Raw genomic sequence first — 14,231 nt, 5'->3', positions numbered from 1 at the left:
ATTTCCCTAGTGATGCTGATAATTTTCCTCCAGTTATAATGAGCATACACTTGAGGTGATATTCCCATTTAGTTTTCTAAGCAAGTGAGACAGAAAATTTGATGAATAATTTTGGTGAAAATCCTGATAAAATGAAAAAGTTTATCAGTGGCTAATAATTACTGGATAGTTTTCAGTTACACACACACACATACACACACACACACACACACACACACACACACACACACACACACCCTTAAACCAAACCATTAAAAGACATGCACTAAAGAGACATTTTAGCAAAAAGCACTTGATTTTGTAAGTGGCACCTAAAGCCACCAACCAAAGATAGACCTGGTGAACACATAATGTGGAGAGAGTCCTTGGTCACATCTGAGTTTTTCCAGTCATTTACAGACAAGGAGTGACCACCTTTGGCTACAACATTATTCAGATAATGTATTCATATTTTATAAAATTGTACTGTAACTTTTTTTGGTAATCTCTCATAAAAGTCTTTCCTTTTTTCCCCAGAAAATTCATAATTGGGGAAGTTGAATTTGCTCTTAAAACTCTACAATAGAAGGTAATTTACTTTGCATGAATAACATGGCAACCTACACTAATTCTGATTTTGTTTTTAAGTACTTCATAAATGTAGAACCCCTTTTAAAAATTTAATAAAACATGTGAATTATAGGACATTTTATTTTCTCATAGAGATGCCCTAAATAATTCTACAGTGGGCAGTTGTCCAGGATTGGTCCTTCTACTGTGTTCTTAAATCCTGCCTTAGGTTGGCACAGCCAAATGACCCAGAAATCTCCAACCTTTTTGAATTTGATGAATATTCTAACCCTGGAATCGGGTAAAAAGTTCTTCCACACATAAAAGTAAGGCAACCAATTGCCTCTTCTTTAGATAGATGAAAATTATGCAGTAGTTTATGGAAAACATTGTGAAAATATAAAGAGGTTAGCAAATGTGGTTTTACAATTGGTGAATTGTGGTTATAAAATTGGTGAATTGTTGTGAAGCGTTATTATTTTCTAAAATATGCAATAAAATATTAATAGTTATTAGGAGCTAATTCTTACGTTTTCTCTTTTTTTTTACAATAACCTTTTTAAAATATGGAAGAGTACTTAGAAAAAAGCAAGAGCCACATATATGTAAAATGCTTAAATTCAGATTGAAATGGCTGTACAACTATTATCTATAAGTGTAACAAGTTTAAGAGTTTTTCAAAAGGGGTATAGCAAAGGCTTCATTTGGTACTATGGTTGAAGATCAATTCACAAGTGTCTGCAATATTTGAACACATGATTTTTTTTACTCAAGTACATATATTACTGTATTAGCTTGTGTGTGCAAGTTTCTCTAGCTAGTATTTATAATCTAATTTGCTAAATGCCCTCTACATTATATAATGAACAATTTACTTCAATAAAAGCTACATATTTGTTATTTAATCAAACATTTATTAAGCAGCTACTGTGTGCCAGTCAGTTTGCTGGGTGATAGGGACACAAAAATAAGTAAAGTATGCCCCTTGTTCTCTGCAATCAAAGTCACTATAACTTTTTTGTAATAATGGCAAAGGAGTATAAGATGTGAGGAACAATAATAAAATATAGTAGTAGACTGGGCGCGGTGGCTTACGCCTGTAATCCCAGCACTTTGGGAGGCCGAGGCGGGTGGATCATGAGGTCAGGAGATCGAGACCATCCTGGCTAACACGGTGAAACCCCATCTCTACGAAAAATACAAAAAATTAGCCAGGCATGGTGGTGGGCACCTGTAGTCCTAGCTACTCGGGAGGCTGAGGCAGGAGAATGGCATGAACCCGGGAGGTGGAGCTTGCAGTGAGCCAAGATAGCACCACTGCACTCCAGCCTGGGCAACAGAGCGAGACTCCGTCTCAAAAAAAAAAAAAAAAAATATATATATATATGTATATATAGTAGTGAAAAACAATAGTAGCTCTTACTTATTTAGTGCTTACTATGTATCGGGCACAATGTAAAGTTCTTCATGTCTTTTCATTTACTTTTGACACTGGCACATTGAGGTAGGCATTTCCTATTTTGCAGATGGGACAATGGAGACTCAGGGAGGTTAAGCCAGTTGTTCAATTTCACAGAACTAACTAGTGAAAGAGGTGGGAACTGACCCTGTATTTTGATATTTTGTTTTGTTTTTGTTTTTGAGAGACAGTCTAGCTGTGCTCTATCACCCAGGCTGGAGTGTAGTAGTGCGATCTCGGCTCACTGTAACCTCTACCTCCCGGGTTCAAGCGATTCTCCTGCCTCAGCCTCCCAAGTAGCTGGGATTACAGGCGCACACCACCACTCCCGGTTAATTCTTGTATTTTTAGTAGAGATGGGATTTTACCATGTTGGCCAGGGTGGTCTCGAACTCCTGGCCTCAAGTGATCCACTTGCTTCGGCCTCCAAAAGTGCTGCAATTACAGGTGTGAGCCGCTGTGCTTGGCCGACCCTACATTTTAAAATATCTGGAAATTTTTGAAGCTATTTCATTTATCAAAATATGTGCAATTAATTGAGATTCCATATGACTTAATGAAATATCTGGAAAATTTTGAAGCGCTTACTGCATTTATGAAAATATATGCCATTAGTTGAGATTTCATATGACTTAATGAGAGAGGGAACAAGATTAAAGAAATGCATTTCTGCATTTTTATGAAATTCATTTAATGAAATTCTTCATATGATCTATGTAAACAGTGTAAATAAAAACCTTTCAATGTATTCTCATAGTGTCTGGCATACAGAAGGCACTAAATAAATACAAAGATATCCTGGCCTATCAGTGTTTCCTAAATAGTAGTAACTTTATAAAGTAATTTTATTAGAAATTCTGATTCAGGTTTTCTAAAGGAAAGTAAATATTAACAAGTGCTAGGTTATCTCTTCTGAAGCAGGCCCATGTCTATTTGAGTAAAATATTTATCTAATGTCTTCTTTCATTTTTTCAGTTTTTTCTTTCTTTTTTGTTTTGGACAGCAGGGGTCCATCAGGTCATTGTTTTCCTGCCAAGCAAACCAACAAAGACTAGAAAAGGCTTCAGCTTACTGCAGATGTTGACTAGAAATGTAGTTAGACTTTTTGCCCATCCAGGGGCATAAACAATTACTGAGATTCAAGATGAGTGATGCAGACAGCATAAGAGAAATGACATGATTGCACCCAGGGAGGTGAGGAGGTTTAAAGGAGAGAACGGCTAGGCTTTCCTTGAACAATGTCTCTCATGGTTGCTTAGCTCTGCTGTTTCTTTGACTGTGTTTCATTTTGCTTTGCTTTCCTTTCATGTCAAGTCCAAAAGAGTAGCAAATACTCAACATTCGCCCAACCTCCTCATTTCCCCCATGCTCAATCTGATAAGTTGTCTGCAAGTAGCTCCTCAAACACTTCATATTAGAGTTAATACAAAGTTTGGGGGCTACTATGGGGGAAGAAAATACAAAATCTTTTCAATATAATAAATAAATTCTGGCAAATTATTAAGGAGGGTTTGTGGGGTATCTTTGTAAAACAGCCTTATGAATTCCCAAGTGTTCAATTTTGAATAAAAATGGAATGATCAGAAGGATAGAGTAACTTCTTTTTTCTGTCTTATGTATACAACCTGCCATGATTATTATCAACTACTGTGCTTTGCAGGACAGTAATTTCTTAAAAGTTATTTAAAATGCATTACTTCTTAGTGAATATGAGTTGTATATTAAGATAGTTTCTCTAATGAATGGGGTTCTACATCTGCTCTGCTTTTCAGGAAAGAAATCACTCTCTGTTTAAAGCTGCTACATTAGGGCTTGCTTATGAAAGTATTTATGTACATTGATTAAGATGATTTTTAATCAATAAAATATAATTTTCCTACCAAGGAAATTTTTCTGGATTATTTGTATTTAGCAAAAGTGGAACTACTGAAACAAAATATTTCTTAGAAAGGCTTCAAAATTTTCTAAACATCACAAATATAATTATTACAATTACTATTGAAAGTTGTTAAAATAATGAGATCAGTGTTAACCAATGTTGTCTCCTATGTGGATATTTGGTTTTCTCCAAAAAATCTTAATGGATGTAGATAACTTATCCCATGGATAAAATTCTTAAAAGTGAAAATTAAGATAATATTATTCAATTCAGAAAAAAAATGAGTAAATCTAATGGCTGAAAAAATTTAAATTTAGCCAAAATTATTTAAAAACTAACTGATTTATAAGCTCTTCAGTGAGTGATGTATGGGAAATAGGAAAACTAATATTTGGTATAAGGAAGAAAATACATTTTAATTTTCTGTATGTATGTATATATATATAATACATTTTATATAAATATGCATGTGTATGTTATTATAATGCACATATATATGTATAGTGCATCTATAGAATTTTACATAGAGAAGAAAAAATATCAAACATCTTATAAACAGTACAAAAAGTAACCTCTGGAAAGATCATGTGTGATAAGGGTAATTGCTTTTAGGTTTGTAACATAATTCTGATACTGGAGTGAATAAATTTGGTTTTATGGAAAATTTGCCTAAAGGATTGTTGTGTTCATGAGATGGTAAGAAATATCTTTGTAGTTGAGCAATACATCATAAGCATCTCTTGACTTCGGTAGTAAAGCTTTGGGAAAAAAAGGAGCTTGTCTGAAACATCCCTGTATTATCTCCCCTTTTCCAGAGAGTTCAATAGTCAAGAAAGTAGTAAGATTACAGAGGAAAACACCACCCTCCCTTCTCCCAAGATCTACTGTAAACTGCTTTTCCCTCAATTGCTGTATTTATCCAAACCACATGGAATAGATTTGGCTTCTTTGGGTTATTTGCAGAAACGATTACTTTTAATACAAAAAGTTAAATCAATATGGTCATAGTCTTATAAATTTTATTGATTTCATAAAATTTTTAGTCAACAAGGCTTAAAGATAAAAATGATGATATTAATTTTATTTTCTATTAGATTTTGCTGTGGTATATTCAGTATGATTATATTCAGGTGGAGTAAATTCCCTATTAAAATGAAAATCACATTGTAGGTATACAACACTGTTACAAGAAAAAATAACTTTCAACAGCCATAAAAGCTAACACTACATTATATTTAATAAAGATAGCTAATATAATTCTTAATTATGTTTCTGGTCTGCTTTCTCTCAATATACTATTAGTTTCACTGAGTGCAGGATTTTTGTCTGTGACATATCCCCAGGGCTTAGAACTGTGCCTAGCTCATAGCAGACGCTCAATAAATATTTATGAATAACTGAATTTCTCAATCAATTTTATTTAGCAATAGCACATAGTATTACAGTGTGTCAACATATAAATAACAACATACACAAAGGACAGACAACTGGCAGAACAATAACACCATATCAATTTCAATCAAAATGAATTATATCCAGTGCTCACTCTCAGCCTTCTTCTATATCTAGATATAGGTATCACATATATTAAAATGTCTAGCCAATTCCATCTGTGTTGGGAATTTTCAGTTGAATCTGGGGATAATTACATGCAGATGCCAATATCTTGTTTATCTACAAGGGATTTCTTTCATAATGAATAAAGTGGGAGGATATCACAGGTCCTGGACTACCATTTTCAACAAAAGCAAATTGAAGGAACACTTTCAGAAAAAGGATTCTAGTATGTCTTTTTGAATTACTGAATGATTATGCAGTTGCAAATACCAGAGCTATTATTTATATAAAGATTACATTTTCATACAAAAAGACAGATACTAGTATTATACTATTTTGATAGCAAAAATATTGATGGCTTTACTGTCAAACAACATATAACTTTACAGAATATCCTTTATCTATCTATCTATCTATCTATATGTGTGTGTGTATATATATATATATATATAGATAAAACAGTTGGATTTTTTCAGTCATTTTTATCTTTTTTTTTTTTTTTGATAGCATGCTTCCTAAAAACTACCCATGCTTGCAAAATTGATTCAGTATTTTGGTTTTGAGAATTATTTGTCCAGTCCCTTTAGTAACAGGGATGGAAAGGAGATTCTCTATATCATACCTATAATGCACATTAAAACACTTTATTTCACACAGAACAGGCAAAATTCCAAGAGATCTTTAAAGAAAACAACTGTATATATTCAGAAAACAAGCACACAAATTCCGAGATATTTACTTATAGAAAATCTACCCTCGGAAATGGAGTGATATAATTCCATCATTTATGTACAGTGACCTCATTTCAAGATAGGGGAATTGATATGTCAGAATTGCTAAGTGATTCTTTGTCAACATCTATTTCTTGAGAAAGATGAAGATTAATTCTTCTTTTGTTCTAGGATCTCAGAAAAGTCACAGAACTTAAATTTTTTTTTTTCTGGTAGTCCAGAGTTGGTCATCCAAGAAGAATCCCACATGAAAAATAAGCTTAAATTTACTACACTGGAGAACAAGACTTGAGCCTTAGTTAGGAATGGTCGAACAGCGCGGAACTCTTTTCTTTCTTGATCAATTTCTTAAAATAGGATTCTTCATCAGAGGCTGAAAAGAGGAGGACTGTACTGAAGTATGACTTTCCATTACTGTGTCTTTTTTAGGAAAAGAAACATATATATATATATATATATATATATTGCTTTTCAAGTCCCATGCAAATATTACACAATTAAGTTAGAAGGTTTACACAAAAACTGCTGTTGGTTGGTTTGCATTCTAAAATCATAAACTTCTGCTGAAGGCTTGTCAAGATTACATTAAATTGCTGACTGGTGATGCAACACAGTTAAAACTAAGTGCAACATATGAAGGCTCCTCTGTGGCATTTTCATGCTTTAACCTTAATATCACTTTTGGGAACAACTCAACATTACTAAAAACCTGAAACTAAAATGACAAAAGCTAAAAACTAAATTACATAAAATACTTCCATTGTATTTAGAGTAAGGTTTCCATAAATATTTTAAAATATGTTTTGCCTAAAGAGATGTGAGCTGAGTATATATAACTTTAAATGAGATAGAAAAGGTCACCGATTGTTGATCTGTTTTGACTAGCGTTGACTTTAAAGGGCATGTTTGACTTTAGAGGAGAAAAATACATAAGATATTCTATTATTTAAAAGGTAATTTCATGAGAATCTCTTTGAAAAAGCAGCCTTAAAATTTAGAGGATTTTTCATTTTTTGATGTGGCCAAATGAAGCAATTGTATTCTTCTTAATTTTTAGAAGTTCAATAAACTATAATGTGTGCTTCTCACTGGTCAATGAGAAAAATAATCGGTGGAAGAAAACCCTTTTCTCATTCAAAATAAAAATAAAACAAAATTAATTCCTAAATCATTTAGTTATATAAATCATGCTCATTAAAATCTTCACAGTCACATCTTCACTACTGTAAACAGACAATACAAATCATTATCCGATGATTAAACTACCTGAAAATTATAATTTTAAACTTTATTAATTATTATTACATTGACTTTTTAAAAACATAGTAACAATAATAATATGTTTACTACTGGATATATTTATGTGATTGGTGGTTGACCTTTGGCATGTTCACTGTTTTGTGCTTTAGGGTCTTAGCATTTCATACATTTCCAACTAGAGTTTGACAGTCTCAATTTTTAACATCTGAGCATTTTTCCAAGAACAACAATGTGACAAAAGATAATACAAATAAAAGTACTATATGTACTCAAAGCTTAGGATGAACCTATTCAAAGCCTCAATAGGCTTTTGTGGATCAGAACACCCATGTCACCGTTGCTAACAGTCAGCTTTGCCCTCCCTGCTCACCATCGCTGGGGAGTTAAAATTGCCTGTGGACAAAATGGAACACCGTGAAGCACAGACCAACACTTACCATAATTGTGGTTACAACCACTGTTCTGTTCTCAATAGCAGCTGTGTCATTGCCAAGAGTTGGTACATCTTGAATCAAGACTAACTTATCCATATCATTCCAGTAACCAACCTGCCAAACAGAGAACATGCTTGAAAACATATTTTAGAAGCATTTACTCTAGTTCTTCTTAGAACAATGAAGGGTATGAATAGGTAAGCAAACAAAACAAAAGCCAACGGGAAAAAAGAGTGGTTGGAAGTGTTCTTACTTGCTCATGAGCCAGTTTTCCTGGTATTAAGGATCCTGTCTTGTTACATGTTTGGCAAATTTACTGTTTACAATAGTGGAGTGGCCAAGAGATTGGGAACGGTGATTCCAAAAGGAATATGAGCACGGTGCATTATTTTATGCAGATCCCCTCCTCTAGTGAGATAGACTGGTGCCCCCTAAATTAATTTGTGTGACTTTATCAATAAAGTTACATGTTGTATAGTAAAGGGAATAGCCAGATTTATAAGAAGAGCATGTACAGAATATTTTCAAGCAAAAGAAAGTTGTATATTCTTAAAGCAAAACAGGAATGGTTTTGGGTTTGATATAACCTAGCCACTAGGTAACAATCTTACCATTTTTTGAAATGCTAACTACATCAGAGATGAATATTAATGGTCGATGTTTTTGCTTTCAAATATTACATTTAAATTTGTATTTTTTTCATTTTAAATTTTTATTTTTTTATTTAGAAGTCAAGCACTTTTTCCTAAAAATGAATTAAGTAATTACTTAAGTACTCTGAAAAGTAGTAAGCTACAATGGGATCTTAATGGAAATTTAGGATTCTTTGGTTTTTCAGACCATTAAGCAATAATAATGGCTATTACATATTGAGTGCTTGCTCTGAGGCAGACAATGTACTCAATGCTTTTTAAAAGTATACGTCTTAAAGTTAATACACATACCAAGTATGGAGTAGGGGCAGTTATTATCCACATTTTAGAGATGAGGATTCATTTTAGAAGGCTAAATAAATTACACAGAGTTACATTTTAGTAGGGCCTGAGTTCAAAACTCAGGTCTATATGACACCAAGTCTACATGCTTTGCTATTATGCTATGTGACCTTCCAAAATAGGTGTTCATTTAATGCTTGACAAACTTCTTTCTTGAATTTCTTGATTCCGTTGATAAAATTCATGTCTCCAATAAAATGTATGCGTTTGCTCACTGGTCTGTATTCACTATTTGTTCTTATATGTTTTGGAAGTCTCACTTGCCTAATCCAAGTTTCTCAACTGCCATGTTAGTATTTATGAGCATATTAAAATAGAGTAAGCATTAACATGTCAGAAAGAGGCACTAGATTATTCACAAGTGTTGCATATATAATTCAATAACAAAACAGATGGAGAAAAAGACTTTTTATTAATATGGCTTGCTACACTTCTTGGTTTGATCCAAAATTATAAGTTCAGCAATTTTTTTCAATAGTCCATGTGAATCAATCTCTGGTTGACATTTATTAATAATTATGTGAAATTTTTAATTTAAAACAACTATATATTTGAGACCCACCCTCTCCTCAATTCTTTTGTGTACTTAAGTCAGTTGATTCTTGTTAACTCTGCTTTCCACATGACAGTTATATGACATGAAAAGGGGTTTTACAGTTTAGCACTCCATTAAAATGCACCCACCCTGAAGATCTCATCAGCCAATTTTCAGGAAAGACAATTTTTCTTTATTAATGAGTCCCACAACAGAAAGAATCACAGATCTGGGATACATTTTTGGAGAGTACCTAGACATTGGCAAGACCTTGACATTTTGCATTTAAAAACTAAACCATGGGTTTGCAGTTATTCCACTTTTAAAGATAAATGATTCAGAAGTGCCGGCAAATTAAAATAATAAGCAAACTTTAATTTTTTTGCCTTATACCTATATGCAATTATGGTTAAAAAAAGAGAAAGTCATATTTTGTGATATGGGACCAATTAATGATAGATTTCATGTGGACCATGGGCTTATTTAGAAGTAAGTCCATATGAGGGGTCAGTTCCTGAAGAAAGGAATCCTAAAGTTTGGACCCAGACCTCACAGAAGATGGAATTTCTCTCTCCAGTCTTCACAGCATTTTGCATTTTATTAAGAACTTTTCCCATGACTGATTTCATTTAATTAGACAGGGAAATGGATATTTTTCCTATAGACAAAAAGTGAGTGAAAAGTGGTTTTGTAATGCTAGAGCAAAAATATGGAAGCATTTAAATCACTAAATTGATAAAGGATGTCAGAAAAATACTCACCTTCTTTGGACTTCTGAAGGTGATTTGTATGCAAATGTAACTATACTAAGATATGTGAGAAAATGTGTCTGTATTTAGGATGGTCTTGGCCTAGAACATAGAGAACAGATAGGGACTGAGTGGCTGTGAGGAGCTCCTGTTCTACTCAAAGTTGATTCCTTGGAAAGCTGCTTTGATCAGACCTGCCCTGACAAATCTGACCTAATTCCCACACCAGCCCTAAACCCTTATAGGCAATGGGACTGATGATGTTTCAAGATCTTGAAACCTGAGTCAAGATCTTGAGTGATGCTCTAGAGCTGCAGGAATTTTGGTTTCTACTGCAGCTCCACCTTTTTCTAGCTGAGCATCTCTGAGCAGGTTACTTAGTTTCTTTGAACCTTACTTTTCGATAAAAGGAGAAAAAAATATATATCTTACTTTTAGGTTGTCATGAGGATTGAATATAAAAATGCACATCAATTTTCCATTACAGTGTTGGCATATAATGTGCTCTCAATAAATAACATTTTTACAATTAAAGATTTCTGAAACCATGCAACTCTGGAGCATTCCCTCTGGAGCCCTGGATGGGGGTCACTGGAGTGATAAGAAGATTCCGCTGTACTTAGGAGCTCAGACTTCAGAAAGAGCTTTGTGGCTTCTGCTTAATGAGACTCTCAATCAATTTTCCTGTTGCAGAAGTCAGACAAACTGATGGGTTGACTCTCTGATCTGTTTTCAAAGATAGCTCCCTTGCTGGCAAGTGTTCATTTTACAAGAATGATTGCTCACTTCTCAGACATATTGCCTAGTTTCACAAGCATAGCGTCTCTCATGGTAGCTCATTTTTAAGTTTAATATTCCTGACACAATGCCCGAGTTGATCGTTGCCACGGAAAAACGAAGATAGATGAGTCTACGCCATTTTATACTTCATATTTCTTTTTTTTTTTAAGAGCCTTAGATGAGTGTCAGCTGGGTGTGCAGATGTACTGTTCATCACTCTCTTAACTTACTCCTTAAGTTTCTTTTTGAAAAGTCTTAATTTTTGTTACCATCATGGTTCAATAGGCTATGAAAACATTCAGTACTATGAATAGCACACTTCATATTACTGCTAGTTACCACCAGCTTTCTTTTTCCACTATTCTTTCTCTTATAGAGAATGATTTGACGTTCTGCACTTATAGTTTTGCAAAATAAGTAATTGTCATTTGCATTTTAAAATATTCGGTTTAAATGGCAAATTTTGCAAGGTCTGGTGTGTGGCAAGGAGGTGAGCCAGTCTTACCTTTGTCCAGCTGTTAGCATTTAGCATTGTCCACCTATTAACATTTTTAGGGGCCTGTGGAATATCCTATCTGCTCCCCAGCTAGCAGAGGATCTCTACTTAAAACTTGCCTCTTTTTTGTTGCTGGCTGTGTGCTGGTAGCGTGGGCTATTCTTAACATCTCCTTCCCTTGCTTCAGTCAATCTCCTTAGAAGAGCCCCCCAGCTGCCATCCATCTCCTGCCACTCCTGATCTGGATCAGGTAGGCTCCAGCTTATCATGTATTAGCTGGCAGCCTGCACGTGGGCTATGCCATTAAGAAGAAGGAAATCTAGAGATGGTTTTCATAGCAGCTCCAAACTTCTCACAGATATAGAAGCACACCCATATTGTAGACTGAAGCAAAATGCAACTTGGAAAGCCTTTGCCATTTTCCATATATCACCTTAACTTTAATGGTCCTGCCTCCAAGCCTTCGGTTGTTGCCCCTTCCAAACTCTAACATCCTGGCAATTTTAAATCCCACCTCCTCCATGCAGCCTTCCTTTATTTGTTTTCCTCCAGCAGGAAATCATCTCTTCCTATGTAGATCAGTAAGGGAGAAAATACTAAGAGTAAAATATGTTTTATCACTTACAGGCTTTGGATAAGATAACTTATTGGGCCATAATTTTCTCATTTGAAAAAAAGAGAAATACTACTGCTCAAATTATAGGTTTGTCATGAGGATGGAATCATGCAAAGCACCAAGTCCAGTACTTAGGACACAGCAGGCATTTCATAAATTGCAGTTATCATTACATAAAAGCATGAAAATATATTTTGTAAATTTTTTTTAAACAGCCAAATATAGCTTTTAGATAAGGTTAACTTGAATATCTGTTTTCCTGAACGTCCTAGTTCCTAGATAAAAGGAATGTTAAAAATTACATGAGTTAGCTACAAAACACTTACAACCAATTACTGTGGTGGGGCTGTATGGTTGCACTGTGTAAAGTACTTCTTGAATGCTGGGAAGACCGCTCCTATACCTATTCACATCTTACCACTAGCAGAATTGTCTTCCCAAATCCAGGAACCTAGCACCAGCAGCTTACTGAACAACTTAGATGTTTCTCTCCTCTCTCCCTCTCAGCCTAATAATAATCTTACCATCCATCTTCTCTTTTGCTCATTGAAATTTATCTAGCTGATTACTTCAAGAACACCCAGCCTATTCTAAATATGTTCACCCATTAGAAGTAGTTTTTTTGTACTTGCTCTAATAATTTCATAAATGACCACCTTGAGGTGCTTATGTCTCTTTACTGCTTTGTGTTCTGTTCTGCAGAGCAAATTTTGTTTTGTGGGATTGTTTTTGCTAACCCCACCCAAAATATTGCATCCATTTTGGATAAGGGATATAAACAGTGTATAAATTAGTTTGTTTCAGCTTGGGCACACTACCAAATATCAGTTACATGACACACACATTTATCTCAGCATTGATTATAAAGAAAGTACTAAAGAATTTGTAAGTACTCACAAAAAAAGGAAATGTTCAGCCATCTTCTGTATGCCTTTAAAATGTTACATACAAACTAAGTAAACAGAGAATTCTGTTTTTCAGTTTGATTGTGGCTCACCTTTCTAGGTCCTGTGCTTTTCAGCTCAAACACATCCATTGTGTAATTGACTCTACGTCCATAGTGGTCAAACTGAACATTCCCTGTCAGCCCTTGAATTCGAACCTAAGTGAAAAAGAAAACTACATGTGTTCACTTGCAATTTCACTTATAGGAATTTTAACTTCATCTGCTGGGCTTATAACTACTTAAAAAAGTAGAACTATAAACTATAACCAACTAACTGAAATGCCAGTAGGTATTTGAGCTATTGGGATAGAATCTGAAATAGGAATATCAAAGGGATATATAAGCAATTTTGCTATACCCCTGGAAGAGGAATATATTTTGTTTTTACTATTATAAAGTTTCCATTTTTACTCGAAGAATTCTCCCTCAATTATAAAGTATTTTTATAGGAATGACAATTTTTTATGGTTACTTTTCAGTTTTATCTATATATCCACAAAATGGATTAAATAACCCTGATACTTATGCCAGATCATATTCTCACCTTGCTAATATTAAAATTAAGATATAAGAAGCAAAAACATATAAGGACATTTTTGAAAATATTGAAATATATTTTATTCCAAATTTCCTTTTAATTTGCTTTTGCTTATGTTTTGAACCTGTGACATTTCAGAACATTTAAAATGTAACATTAAATATGTATATATTACCTTAATTATTTGAACAAATAAACATTAAATATGTATATATTACCTTAATTATTTGAACAAATAGTGTTAGTATAATTATAAAAGACTAAAATAAACTGACTACTTAATCCAAAGTTACAAAGCAATTGAAAGATCTCCAGAGGTAGTCATTATTTCTGGTTCTGGAATGTTCCAGGACCCAAGTGGGCTTATACTTTCTGAACCCCTTGTGGTTAGCTAGGCCCATGAGACTCTTTCTGACATATGAGTTGTAAATAGGCAGGACAGGTAATATTATTAAGCCACAGAATTTAATTGCCAATTTGAAACCTGCCCCCAACTATCCATTTCCCTTTGCAGAATTCAAGATGGTAACTGCTCTGCCCGCCTACATCCTCGAGTGATTACAATTAGCCCAGTGCCCCTGCTAATCTAGCGTGTGTCTAAGTAAGCAAAGCTCCTTTGTTGTTTTAAGTCACTGTGATTTGGGTTTTTTATTACTGCAACATAACCTAGCTTATCCCGATTATGCATCCACATAAAATGTAAACAG

The 14,231-nt window shown here is 34.1% G+C and overlaps 1 protein-coding gene across 8 annotated transcripts in view; it reads right to left on the bottom strand.

Annotated features, from left to right (window-relative positions):
* Positions 1-14,231, bottom strand: part of GRIA4 (glutamate ionotropic receptor AMPA type subunit 4) — a 392,397-nt gene that overhangs the window by 64,551 nt on the left and 313,615 nt on the right. For 7 of the 8 annotated variants that reach the window (XM_032167274.2, XM_032167270.2, XM_032167275.2 and 4 more), the window contains 2 exons: positions 13,038-13,142; positions 7,873-7,983 (listed from right to left, as the gene is read on the bottom strand). In XM_032167274.2, coding sequence (XP_032023165.1) covers positions 7,873-7,983; positions 13,038-13,142 — 216 coding nt within the window. Of the gene's footprint in view, positions 1-4,885; positions 6,549-7,872; positions 7,984-13,037; positions 13,143-14,231 lie in introns of those variants that run through there. The other variant, XM_032167276.2, reaches the window with a different exon arrangement.

Source organism: Hylobates moloch, unplaced genomic scaffold, assembly GCF_009828535.3.
Source record: "Hylobates moloch isolate HMO894 unplaced genomic scaffold, HMol_V3 SCAFFOLD_11, whole genome shotgun sequence".
Taxonomy (NCBI): domain Eukaryota; kingdom Metazoa; phylum Chordata; class Mammalia; order Primates; family Hylobatidae; genus Hylobates; species Hylobates moloch.
Note: the sequence above shows the minus strand (reverse complement) of the source record. Positions and strands in the feature narration are given on the sequence as shown.